Below are 14,673 nucleotides of genomic sequence, written 5' to 3'. Positions count from 1 at the left end.
CATTTGGGAACTGGAAGGTTCCCGTTTCAATCCTCCTCCTGTTTACATGTCGAAGTGCCGAGCAAGACACTGATAATATAGTGGTTTCCTCTGCGACTGTGTTAATGGGTGAATATAAGGCACATTGTAAAGTGCTAGGCGCTAAACAGTATATGCACCATTTACCATTTAATACTGCCATTTTGTTTCATAACCAGGTTGTCATGCAGATTCAGAGTGGCACCAAGTTGTCTGATGTCCAGCCCATCATGATGATCTATCCAATATTACACAAGACTGCCTGGTAAGATCTTTACAGCATTTTTATATGATATAAAGGAAAAGTATACTCCCTCTTTCATGTCCTACCCAGGATAGGCCAGTCAGAAAAAGGGCCTGACCCAAAATAAATTGCAATAGTTCAAGGTTTTTTTTAATCCTCAGGGTCATCCAAATATATAACATGTCATAAATCACACCTGTGTTAAGTGAGGAGTGCTCTTATCATCCTACTGTACTTCATCATGCATCATCTCATACTGAACAATCAGAATGCCTGTTGCCACAAATTTACGTCATATTTGGCGGACATTTGACCTAACTTCTCCTTTCATTGTCTATGGCAAATATGAGGCGTGTGAAGACAAGATGACGTAAAGTAACAATAAAGATAATTTAATGTTTGTTTTGACACAGTTTGTTTTACATCACTATTACATCACCTAATCAACATGAGTTAGACTTTAATATATTAGCGCTCCTCACTTCACACGGGTGTGATATTTAATATGTTATTTGGATGACCCTAAGGATAGGGTGTAATGTTTTTCTGTACTATGTGTTGTTTTGTTGTTGGTGTTGAACAGACCTGTGAAGATGAATATCCTTCGGGACAATAAAGATTATTATTATTAATACAAAACCTTGAACAGTTACTATTGCAATTTCTTTTGGATCAAATCTTAGATTGACTGACCTAGGAGTTGAAGCCAGGTCACCCACACGAGCAGGAGGATGTTGACTACTGAGCTAGCGGTAATTCAGAAAGCCTGTTATTGTTCTCAGTCTACATCCTGGTTCTGAAGGCCCTGGTCATTTGCCCATGCAGCTGTCAGTTATTGAAACAAACACAGATACAGTGGCATACAGTGAAAATCCATATAGCACATTGGTTTTCAAAGTGGGGTCTGGGGACCCTCAAGAGTCTAGTGGAAAAATGCGGAACAGTATAATTTCACTATTGTTTCATTGCGTAGAAGATAGCTCAGTGAGAGAATGTATTAGAATGATTATCAGGGTGACAGGTTTAATTTTCTCCACTGTTGTATCTCCCTAGTCCCTACCTAGACTACCGGTATATAGACAGTTGTAGAATAAAAAATAATGTCTCTTATGAGTGTCCCTGGCATAGAATCTTCTGAAATAGGAGACCGGGTCCGTAGCCTGTCTATTCATTTTGGGTACTTGACCTGAAAATGATTGAGAACCACTGCATTCAGAGAACTCGGCACATAGCCAGTTGTCCCATCGATCAAAGGTTCGTCAAAGTAGTTGTGACCTTGTTTGATAGATAATGTTGACCCACTAAACACTGATAATGACACTCAGACACTTTTACAATTAGTTGACAAACTTGACACCACCTTTGATTGGACCATTAAACTGGTTTATCAGCTTTTATATGGTACATTAACTCACAAAAGAAATAAAATAATATTACAAGTTATTTACAATTTCATTATAAATAGATAGCATCATAAAACAGGAATACTTTTCAGTAAAAATGGTCCCATCTTATTCTTTCTTCTTAAAGACTTGGAGGCACACTTTGTCCAGAACATGCATTTTCTGAAAGAAAAAGTGTCGATTTCAGACTACAAAATAAACCCCAACGTCAGGTACAATCTTCTATTTGCTGAGTTACATCATCAAGTTGTACTTTACTACTGTCATTTATCAGTTTCTAGTATCTCATAGATAGGCCATTCAAAGTTATGGGCTATGTAGAAAAATACATTATAAAGCTAGTTATGGGTGGGTCAGAAATGGAAGTGAAGAAAACATTACTGTCAACTGTTAGTTTCAATTCATTTGAGATGATATAATAATGTCTCAGTCTCTCACAAAGTGCAGCAAATCTCCCTCGATCCAATGTATCCAGCCTCTGTTTTCCTTCTCTCCCTTCTGGGTACACACCAGTCTGTCCCCGTCCCAGACCACCAGTGCCTGCGGGAGACACACGCACACATGCATAGACAACATCAGATGATTCAAGGCCAATATTTACACGATATGGGGCCAATAAACACAGGCAGAGTAATGATGGCGCGCAATCGTTTCATTGTCAGCGGTCCCACCTTGACAGTGCGGTTGTCCAGGCCCTTGGTGAACTCGTCAAACTCCTCTCCCACCGTGAAGTTGACTTCGTAGTTTCTGAAAGTGCTCAGGGTTTTGGTCTCGAACTTGTCTCCGTTCTGGACAATCACCTTTGTCTGGGTCAGGTGGGCAGCTATCTTCCTGGTGGCAAAGTCAATATCTAAACACAGACACATACAAACAAACGATGTGATGGAGTTTAACGATCATATCACAGTGGTATTATGATTAATGTTCAGGAACGTCATTAAAATCGCAACAGCACATTATGCGTGTAGTTTCGCTGCAGACAATGTATCATGATCTGGCTTTCAAATGTCCCACTGGTTTACTCACTGCCTAATGAGTAAAACCTTCTAGCTTTATATTATTCACACAGACAGAAACACATACACACACACTGGCATATGACACCGCTGGCTACTTATTACTATTCCTCTCCAACTGCCCAGGTGACAGTCTCATTTAGCCTTTAAAAATGACCTTGCTTGCAGCCAGAATGGGCCTAAATGGGTTTCTCCGCCCCAGTCAACCAAAGGAAAACCACCCACCACTGCTCCGATTAGATATTCACATCCCATTTGTCCTAATGTGAAAATTCAATTTCTTTCCATCGCTCTTTTAAATGAAGCTTCTTTATTTATCCATCCATTTTTTTTACACATTTCCAATTCGCCCAATGGAAATGAGCCAGCGTGGCTGAGAAATGAGGCTTCGGGGAGTCACAATGTTTTGGGGCATTTGTGTGGCTGAGCATGCCAGGACTGAATTGCTGGTTTGAATTGCAGATAAAGTTGTGAATAATGAAAGGCATCGTCCCGGGCCTGATCAATGATGTGCTAAAAAGGGATGCAAGCGTCGAAACCATATTTTGCCAGAAAGATGAGCAGGCTCCGCTAGCCTGATCCAGGGTCAGAATCTGTCATACCCTTTCCGGGATGAGAGGGATAGAAATGCGTAAAGCCGTGAATCAATATGTATTTGGCATGGTAACAGAGCTAAGGTTAACTCTGCCTGACAGAAGCTCAATAAGGAAATCAAGCAGCCTGCAGCATTCCTCTTTATTCCTCTGTCACTCTCTGCACTTCTCTTCTCTCTGTCTCTCTCTTTCTCTCATGCACATGCACACTTATACTGTATACAGTACGCATCGTCAGTCTGTCACTCACTCGCACATTCCCCCCTCTTCCCTGTCTCTTGTACCCCCCAACACCCCCCCTTCATCTCTCTCTCTCTCTTTCTCTCTCTCTCTCTCTCTCTCTCTCTCTCAGTGTCATCTCCATCTCTCTTCTCCTGCCGCAGCAACCCATTCCCCGGGTAGAATGTGCATTTGCTATTTTTGTCTATAGGACAGCAGAGAGGCAGCAGCTTACCGATGGCTTTCATAACCTCCTCGAAGTTGTCGTTGCTCACCATCTCCCAGCTTCCGTTGTAGTCTGCAGGCATGTTGGCTAGCTGAGGTGCTGCTGCTCTGGAGCCAGGACAGTACAGTGTTCTCTGCAGGGCACACAGTGGGGAGAGATAGCCCAGGGACCCACCCTTTATACACTGAGCATATTGGTGGGTGTCCGTATGGACCTAAGGCCAGGGTTCACTATGTTTTAGCAGTAGCTAGGCTACATGCACATGCCTGTGAATAAGAGATTGGGTCACTATGTTTGAGCAGTATGCGCATGCGTGTGAATAAGAAAGAGATTGAGTGTGTGTGTGTGTGTGTGTGTGTGTGTGTGTGTGTGTGTGTCAGGGCTTAAAGTTCTCAGTCCTGGGCACGGAATTCAGTCTTAAGGATTTCATAGGGTTCATTTAATGAGATCAGTGCAGATTTGCAAAAAAACATTTTCAGTCTTTTTTTTTGCTTTAAGCCCTTGTGTGTGTGTGTGTGTGTGTGTGTGTGTGTGTGTGTGTGTGTGTGTGTGTGTGTGTGCGTGTGCGTGTGCGTGCGTGCACATGAATGAGTAAACAATAACTCATGTACACTATGTTTGTGTGTGTGGGGTTGTATCTGTTATGCACTGACAGAGAGCCACTTAAGAGTCTGCTGTGGACTTCCTTCTATCTGGCCAGCCTCACCAATACTAATGCATCAGAATGGAAGGTAGACAGAGAGAAAGAGACACAAATGAGGACTGATTCGATTACCCCTGCCGCCTCTAAAAACCAGCACACAAAGCAAGGCTGCAGAGTGGATTTAATTTCTATTACTCGCATATTTCCGTGACTGGGCTCTAAGCCCGTGGGAGTTGCTTCATAAAACAGGCTCCTCTGTTTTTTTAATGTCACCAACCAAACTCTCGGAAGGGAAACAGGCTTTGAATTAGCCTAAGTAAGCAGTTGCTCGTGCCATGACATTGATGTGACACATTCGCAACGCTGCAATATTATCTACTTTGCGATATAGCACATTATTAGGCTGGACTTTTTTGGCCTGCCGCCTGGAATCCAAATTTCTATGATAGCAGGCAATGAGCAAAAGTTAGAGGAAAGTTAATGCTGAAGATCTGTGTGGTCAATGTGGGTTTTCTTGGGCTTTGATTGATCTTTATTCCTCTGATACGTACTGTACGTGTACTGTTTTTCTCAACTTCTGGAGAATCAATGACGGGGGCAGCACCTACGTATCAGCCTGTGTTTGCTTTGCCAGCATGGGAACATCAACGTGTGCGTGCTGAGCTCATGCATGTGGTTTGCGTGTGTATGTGTCTGCACATGGGACTTAGTGTGTTAATTATTTGTGTTCATCAGTCCAGGTCCTGTCATCATATCAACTAGAGCAGTGGCAAGGGAAAGTCGCTTTGCAACGTGTTGTGAGCTCACCGTTTGGCAACCACTGAGCTAGACAGACCAGGCAGGTATGTCTCGTCTTGTGCCAGCACACGCGTGGTGTTTTGACCCATTATCAGTGCGCCTCTGCATTGTGTAAATATTGCTGTGGGCGACTTGCAGTGACTGGGAACCGCAGCGCAGGGCTTGGATGACAATGCAGAAGCTCAGTCAGGGATACTGGCGGTGTTATTGATCCCAGCTGAGTGTCTATGTTTAGGGAAACAGAAGTGCATATTACCTTGTCCTTCCTTTATTCACCTCGTCTTTCATGTGATCCACACGAATGTGCACGCACTCGTGCACATGCATGCACACACACACACACGCATTTGTGTATTCACACAAATGCATTATACACACACAAATGCATGCATTCTGAGGTGGCCTGAGGCCATGAAACAAGATCTATAGTCACTATACGATTTTGTAACTGGAGATTTCATAACCTGCACAGAGCCAGCCAAGAGTGGCACTATTTGCGGACCATTTGGTGACCTTGGGGCAGGCTAAACGGTGGGTCAATGAGTGTATCACATGTTGTTTATCAGAAATCTGATAAGGTGGCACAATTCAACATGACAGAAGAACCTTTCACCCACTGGTAAGTTAAACTGATGCCTGCTATCTCACGCCCAATGTTCCTTTGTAGATATAAAACTACTATATAAAACTACATGTTTTACTTCTGATTATCAATCAGTATGAAGTAATCTTTGAGGTAATCCTAAGGTCGCCTTCACAGTCACACCAGGATGTTATACTGCGATTACTGCGTCTGGCCCAGACTGTTCTAGTTCAACCGTCTGGGCACCTAGGCTGCTGAGTCAGCTTGACGGTGTGCCGCGGGTTCGACTCCCAATCCAGATGGCCTTTGCCGTGTGTCTTCCCCGCCATCTCTCTCTCCATTTCCTGTCAGTTTACTTTCAATTCATCAATAAAGGCAAAAAAAAAAAGAAAATATCCTGCTGCGTATTGTTAGAAAATGCGCTTCGTTTGGCAGGTGTGAAGGCTCATTCGAACTCTACTGCGGATCAAACAATCGCATTCTAGTTCGCCAAAAAATGTGGGTTTCGCTTTGCTTTCAAGCGCACCTGACTTCACTGCAGGTGTGAATGCAATCTGCATCAAAGGAAATGAAGCAAAACACTGTGGCAGATGAATGAGTAAACACAGTTGGAGACGGAGAAGGCTTATTTTACGCAGCGAAAAGATGTCCCATTAGGTTACCGTGGTTACTGGATAGATGTGGTCAAATAAGGACACCGAAGCCCTCATCAAAAAATGAGGACGAGCACATTAATCAATTGCTTAAGGAAACATAAAAACACTGTAGTGTACAGAACATTCTGTCTGTCTGTGCGTAAACATCCAAGTGGAGACTTTCTTTATCTTGTTTAAATATAAATACTTCAAAATGAAACATATGTTTAGCTCAGCATGATCTAAAAACTTTATAGCTAAAAAAGTTATCTTTGAAAAACAAAGAACACTGTCCCTTCGGGACCCTTCTTTGTTTTTCAAAGATAACCTTTTTAAGTATGCTTTATTGCCCTACGCACCTGTCACTAGCCTTCTGAGGTGTGCATCTGCCTTTTGCTGCTAAACTGTATAGCTAACATGGCATATGCATAATTGTATATGGTGATCTGATCATCAATGGGCCTCTGGGAGTACAGTGTGAAGGCAAACGCAGCAAATTAAATGCAAGAATGATGCAACTGGCATCGAGTCTACCGAAGTATAGGGATGTGAATGTAGATTCAAGAGGATTTATTTGTCACTCACTCATACAGGTACAAGCAGTGAAATGTTGCTGTGGCATGTTGTGCAGTCTTTGCATGAATCCTTGAGTTACATTAACATGACTTATACTGTGTGTATCTGTAATTGGGTGTAGAAAAAGAGGATTACCAAATAGCAAGTAGACTATAATCAGAGGCAACATTCTGAAAAAAGTAGAGGGCAAAATGAAGTAACATAATGCATTTATGGTAACAGACAATGTTATGGCATCAGCCGGCCCTTTTTTTTAATAATATAGACTATATTCATCACTGGAGGATAAATCCAGCTACATTAAAGTAGATGACACTAGCCATGTTCTCAAAGCAGACTTAACTCACACACACACACACACACACACACACACACACACACACACACACACACACACACACACACACACACACCAGGGGTTTGTTATTGTGCAGTTGTAAAACAAGCACACATCAGTGCCATGGGTCTAAATTACTACATACATAGCCAACTTCTCTACTGTTATAAATCATTTAAAATATTTTAAATCACTACTGTATTTGACCAACGCTTTATCAAAAGGCAACAAAGCAAAGAGCGGAATGCTATGCTTTGGGGATGGCATTAATTCTGTTATGTTCACACAGATCTCCTATCCTTTCAGCCTCGATGTTACATATCTAACGGTAGTAGTTCCTCTCAGTTGCCACACGAGGGTGATATTGTTACATCAAACCGCCAGCCCCTGAAAATCATAATCATGCAAAGGAGGCACAGCATAGTATTTTCTTAAAATGACATGACTGCACTGTAATTCTGTTATGACACAAGCACACGTGTGTGTCATCACACACACACACACACACACACACACACACACACACACACACACACACACACACACACACACACACACACACACTATCCTACTTAGTGCTTCACGATTCTTGCTCAAATGAGAATTTAGATTTTCCTCCACATACTTTTTTTTCTCAGAATTCAAAATCTGAGCAAAAATACATCACATTGGATTTGACTGGGTGAATGAACATCTAGTGACATTAAACTGTAATTTGTCTCCAGAATGTGAAACAACAGAATGGGGGAACACACATGTTTCGGTTGGATCTCGATGCGGCGGACCAGTTCAGTGGTGTCCCAGTCGTAGAAGGCCAGACCGTTGGTCGACTTCACACCCAGCAGGAAGCCTCCGTGGATACCTGGGGTAGGTACATCATTATAGTTAGATTAGCAAGAAAATACCGGTGTGTCTCTCTCTCTCACACACTCTCTCACTCACTCTCTTGGCCATCACCCGTACTCAGCCAATTCTAAGCCCATCTCTAATACTATACAGCAGAGTACGCTGCGCATATTAAAAACACACAGCAAACATATCGCGCGCGCGCACACACACACACACACACACACACACACACACACACACACACACACGCACGCTCACTCAACAGTCAGTCACTCACTCTCTTTCTCACAGTTATAGACTCTTTTGTAATTCAGGTACAATGGAATCTATATTGAAGTGAGCACAGCATCTAACATCCAACTCACATGCAAATGTAATTATGGCAGTTTTAATAATGCATGACAGAGGATTAATTTTCAGTTCTGCCTAATGCACACTTAATGGTACACCCTGTAGCTCAGTAACCTTGAAGGTTGTTCCTGTGAGTGTTCCTGTGGTGATGTAGGGCTATATGTAAATGAGCAGCAGTATGCAATTTGCATGGTAAAAACCATCTTTGTTAATTTAACTAAAGGGGGTACAACGGCCCCAATGGACTCATAAGGATCTGTTTGTACACGCTTAAAGGCCAAACCGCACAAATGCAACTAGTCGCAACTCCTTGCAACAAAACAGTTTTTTTGCACACAACGAAACGTGGGACCAGGTCATTCAAGTATCCCGGGGCCTGACCGAGCTCTAAAAGTGAACACCAGGACCTTAAACTGGACCCTGAAATGAACCAGAAGGCAGTGCAAGGAGGCCAGGACTGGTGTGATGTGGCACCATCTGCTGGACCTGGTTGTTAATCTGGCCGCAGCATTCTGGCGGTCCATGGTAGTTTTATTGAGGCAGGTAAAAAGTGAGTTACAATAGTCCAGGCGTGAGGAGACTAATGCATGGATAATCAATCATGTGACCATTGAGCAATCAGTTTGCCCCAAATCTACAGTGCACTGTAATGTTATTTAACTCTGAAAGTGTAAAAATGGATAGCTCCGTTACTTTTAGCCATTTCTTCATCCAACACCCACATAATAATAGCCATGAAATGGTTTTGTACATCTCATTATAATATGATGTACCTCTCTCTCTCTCTCTCTCTCTCTCTCTCTCTTTCTCTCTCTCTTTCTGGCTATTGCTCCCATGGCTGCCACCATCTTTTAATTGTATCTTTTATTCTATGTCTATTCCATGCTATTACAATTTCATGCATTTGAACTCTTTTATTTGCCTGGCATTCAAAGCAGCCCCATTGCTACGCTATTACCCCCTGCAGCCCCTGCCACCAGGCGCCCACCACCCCACACACATCCCCAGTCTCCTTCCCTCTCTCATCTCCTCCTTGTTCCACAACATCAAAAGTCAGATTAATCGCTATCCCCACAGGAGACCAATGATGGTGGAAAATCTGCTCCCTTGCCTCAGAAGCCAAGTCATACAATCTAGCAGACAGTGGGTGTAACTGTAGCATATTTTAATCCCACGCATGGACTCTCTAATGGTGCAGTGTCTTGCTGTGTGCTTTGAAGTCATAGTGAGAATTTAAAGGACCCTGATGTTCCTATACAATTGTTGAACGTCTGTGATTTTACCCGTGTGCCTTTAGGAGGCTTTTGCTGAAGAAAATACAATCGTGTTACGTGTATAGAGGTGGAGTTACATTATCCAGCCAACAATGCACCACACTGTTAAGATTCACACACATTCACGTCTATTGTACAAACTTGCAAGTTTAGTCGTAAGCTATACAAGCACACAGGGTCATACCATACAAACATGGATACACCATCTGGGACAGCCCCTGCAAAATGGACACAAAACCTCAGTCCATTTTGTCGCCAGCCTACATGGTAACGCGTCGTACATCACAATGGGGCTATACTGGATCCATAATAGCTTGACAGCTGTGATCTCGGTGAAGAATACAACTCAGCCGCCACAGTCACAGGTTTTCTCAGAGCAAAGGTACCTGAAGGCACTTTCTGTGGTCAAGGTCACTGTGTGTGTGTGTGTGTGTGTGCGTGCATGTGTGAGACTGTGTGTGAGACTGTGTGTGTCACAAAACCTCCAGTCCTACAGAGCCATCTATCGTGCATTCCTGCTGGTTTGTGAATATATATGTTCGTGTTATGTTAGCGTTTGCGGTTGCATGTGCGCTTATGCATGCTAATGTTCTGCCTCGACCCCCCCCCCCCCCCCCCCCCCGCCTCCCACCCCCATGACTCTTACCAAGCCCCCCCCCCACCCCCTCCTCTCCTCCATACAACATAGAGCAGCTTGCACCATGGGCACCACATTCTTCATATTATTGTCCTCGGGACATAAATCAAATCCCATGTTCCACCTCTACGCATTGGCATGCTGTCCTCAGAGGCCGGAAACCCCTCTCATCCTGGTCCCTATACCAAGCTAGGAATGTCCCTCTGGAGACCCTCACCCATCTAAAAAAAAATAGAAAGAAAGAAAGTAACATCAGCATGATGATCATGAGGAGGAAACAAAACACTACATCTTACAGCTTGTTTGCGTTTCTACCCCTTGGTAAATATTTCATGTGTTTCCCTCTTGGTATAATTCCATATGGTCGGAATGAGGCCTCGTTTTACGGGGGAACTGTATAGGGAAAGTTCTATTCCAGCCGTCATCTTCCTCTTCTTCTGCCTTTTCCCCCACCACTCCTCTGCTCTAAAACAGGCCTGGGTGGTGATGCATAATGCATGGGGCTTCCTATGTGGATACGCAAAGGGGCCGCGGGTCCTCAGGGATCAGCCGGGGGAATGGGTGTCCAGATCTCACATGCTGCAGTAGGGCGAGGGAGGTGTCACCAAAAGAGAAGATGGGGGGAGATTACTTTCCCTGTCACTGTGCTTGTGTTGGCCCTCGGCACTACAAATGCACTCGGGCTGCGAGTCAGTCCATTGGCTGTTAGTTGGGAAAAGAAATCCCAAAAGACAAAGACACTGGACAGATATAACTATAGACAGTCTTTCATTTAGTCAATCCATGCCGCTTAAAGCTACAATCTGTATGTTTTATGACTGTTGTCTCCCTCTCCAGACGGAGAGAGGTGACAACCAGGATGTGTCCTACCCGAAACTAGAATTTAAATGTCTCAGTGGAGACATAGTTTGGAGGCGCAGAGGTGCTATAGTTATATTGTATAATTATATTACAATAAATACGGTATACTCTACTATGCTGTTTGGTTAAAATCATGTTTTATTCATTATTACAATATAAGTCTTGGGTTGTATAAGCTAACATCATCGCTTGTTGTGATTTCTGAGGGAGGAGAGTGTTGACTGCTGCTGGATGGAGAGAGGAGAGGAGAGTTGTTGGCAGTCGACAGGCTGTTAGTAGCCAGTCCAGACAGGCAGACAGACTATGCCATCTGAGCATAGCTGGACTTACCACATTCTAGACAAAGACCAGTGTGGGGGCGGCAGGGGGTTGAAGAAGAAAAAAAGTGAGGCTGGAGAAAACACGTAACAAGGAAACAATTGGAAGGGAGGTGAATTCATACTGAAATAAAGAAACAATGGGAGTAGGTATTTGTTTTCTTTCCATCATCCAAGCTGTTTACATGCTGTATTGGCTCATAGTATTTCGCTAAGGTTCAGGAGCTTGTCCTTGTCAATAATGTCATAATCGATCCGTTCCCTCTAATAAGACACAGAAACCTTTTCAGTATGCCTCAGCTGCAAAGTGCAAGTGGAATGAGAAAACTTTGGGTTTGGGCGAGTTGAGTTCACATCTAATTTCTCTCAGTTACAGGCTATATCTTTGTCTAGAATGTGGTAAGTCCAGCTATATGTCTGTACCTCTTTCTGTAAAGCGACTTTGGGTACCCAGAAAAGCGCTATATAAATCGTATATATTATTATTATTATTTGTGCGCGCTGCATGTGAAGATTTCAGTCCTGTACAAGACATCTCTTTTGTAGTTTCCAGAAAACGTGTATGCAGGAAAACAACATTACCTTCAGACAGAACAGAAGGCAGTGCTGTCTGTGAGCTGTTTGTCCTGTACCACCACTAGCATGGCTGGTGTCATTTGGAGATGCACGGTGGTGTGTCTTCGTGATAATTGTGTAAAATGAATGCCAGGCTCTTGCTGATGGAACATGAAGACACGATCCCCGAGTGATGTTTGTATTTATAGTGCCAGTATTTGTAGGCAATGAGCCTACCTTTTGTTTTTTCAAACAAAAGGGGTGGCCTTTTCTACTAGAATCTAGACTACTGTATAACAAAGTTAACACTGCATTTCAACATGAGATGTGGAGGTGTATTGTTAGTCATATCTTCATTACTTTTTTTGATTGATGTACTGATATGACCACCTGTGTTTCAAGAGGGGGTTCATGCTTGCTGGTGCATATTCATGGCTTAACACGTTTCATTGTCTCAAAATCAAAGTGCTCCCTTTGAGGTGTGAGGAATCATCCATCTGTCTAGTTGAGGTTCCAAAAACTGTTCTGCTGTGACAGCCAGGCTTCCCTCTAGACCCCTGTTTCTGAGCAGTCTGGGCGCTGCAGTGTCTCAGCTAACATTTATTGCCAGTTATGGACCCTATGAATAATTGATCCCCGATTCTATTTAAAATCTTGACGAGGACAAACGACGCAGAGCTGAACGGGCCAATATTTCTCCCTCCAGTGCCCTAATAGGAGCCCTCTTTAACTGCGCCAGCGCAGTCATTTTTCTTGCCTTTCATACGCTCCTCTCATATCCGTCCCCCCCCCACCCCCCTTTCATACGCTCCTCTCATATCCGCCCACCCCCCAACCCCTCTCTCTCTCTGTTCATATAGTGCTATTTTAAGAAGTGGAATAATTCCTGTCGGCATGAATGGTATTACAGAAGCCTAGCTGCAACACCATGACGGATGTTGCTGGCATTGGCTAAGAGCGGTGCATGCTATACGATTGATCTGTGTGGTTTTGTGGCGTACTGACTCTTTACTGTCATAACTGGCTGGATAATTTGGAAACAGTGGCATGCAACTATAGTATCGGTTAGGGGGCAGAGGCAAACACCACGATCAATGCTTATTGCATTATTGTTAACTCTTTTTTTTACCAGCTACGTATATATTCGTGCCCCCTGACAAGGAAAAAAAAGTGAGGCTGGAGAAAACAAGTAACAAGGAAACAATTGGAAGGGAGGTGAATTCGGACTGAAATAAAGAAACAATGGGAGTATGTATTTGTTTTCTTTCCATCATCCAAGCTGTTTACATGCTGTATTGGCTCATAGTATTTCGCTAAGGTTCAGGAGCTTGTCCTTGTCAATAATGTCATAATCGATCCGTTCCCTCTAATAAGACACAGAAACCTTTTCAGTATGCCTCAGCTGCAAAGTGCAAGTGGAATGAGAAAACTTTGGGCGAGTTGAGGTCACATCTAATTTCCAATGCCAGCAACAGATGTTGCTGGCATTGGCTAAGAGCGGTGCATGCTATACGATTGATCTGTGTGGTTTTGTGGCGTACTGACTCTTTACTGTCATAACGGGGTGGATAATTTGGAAACAGTGGCATGCAACTATCTGTTAGGGGGCAGAGGCAAACACCACGATCAATGCTTATTGCATTATTGTTAACTATTGACTTACGCCCTGACATTCCATATGTTGATCCTTCCTCCTCCATCCTTTGTCTTCGATGTCTCCCTTTTGACTGATACCTGTCCATTTAAACTCTAGACAGGCCTGCCCCAAAGTTATTAGTGCAGCCGCGCCCGGCAGCCGGTGAAAACTAGAGTTCTCAACAGGCCAGAAAATGAAGATCTTACCCCCCATGCCAAATCACCAGCGCTCGCCCAGCAGTCTACTGTCACCCAGGCAGATATGTTGATCTGACCTCCCATTCCAAAGCGCCAGCGCTCGCCCAGTGTGTGTGTGTGTGTGTGTGTGTGTGTGTGTGTGTGCGTGCGTGCGTGCGTGCGAGAGAAACAGAGAGAGAGATCCCGTCATTTTGTGCATAGTCGATAAGAGAATACATTCAGCATGCATTCAGTGTGTGAATTGTGTGCACATTTGTTGGTGCATAATGTGTGTGCATGTGTGTTTGTGTCATTGTAGAAATTCTACCCACTGTATTTGTGAGGAGAATGTACTCACATGCGTGCGTGCGCTTGCGTGTACATGCGTGAGTGTTTGAGGGTACAGTAGATGATTCATGCAGATTGTGTCCCTGTGCTCAGTCCAGCACCTGGAAAGGATCCAGCTTTTGAAATGATGGCAGATTATTAGGCAGTACACGTGGGATACACACGGACAACTCACTGTGTATGCACACACACACACACACACACACACACACACACACACACACACACACACACACACACACACACACACACACACACACACACACACACACACACACACACACACACACACACACACACGCACACACACCAGTCAGAAGTGCTGACAGATACGTAGTCATCAGAGTCCTTAATGATACCGTGTGTTATTTAATTCCA

General features: G+C 43.7%; 1 protein-coding gene across 1 annotated transcript; it reads right to left on the bottom strand.

Annotated features, from left to right (window-relative positions):
* Positions 1–1,773: 1,773 nt before the first annotated feature.
* LOC308321359 (retinol-binding protein 2-like) lies at positions 1,774–3,840 on the bottom strand (the record flags this gene model as incomplete). Its single annotated transcript, XM_080772211.1, has 4 exons — positions 3,729–3,840; positions 2,337–2,515; positions 2,104–2,205; positions 1,774–1,827 (listed from the first exon to the last, which is right to left on the bottom strand). Exons 1-4 carry the CDS (start codon positions 3,799–3,801, stop codon positions 1,774–1,776), a joined length of 408 nt encoding a protein of 135 aa, XP_080628337.1. The 5' UTR covers positions 3,802–3,840.
* Between the last annotated feature and the right edge of the window lie 10,833 nt (positions 3,841–14,673).

Source organism: Protomyctophum bolini, assembly GCF_963924005.1.
Source record: "Protomyctophum bolini genome assembly, chromosome: 9".
Lineage (NCBI taxonomy): Eukaryota > Metazoa > Chordata > Actinopteri > Myctophiformes > Myctophidae > Protomyctophum > Protomyctophum bolini.
This window is presented reverse-complemented; position numbering and strand designations above follow the sequence as displayed.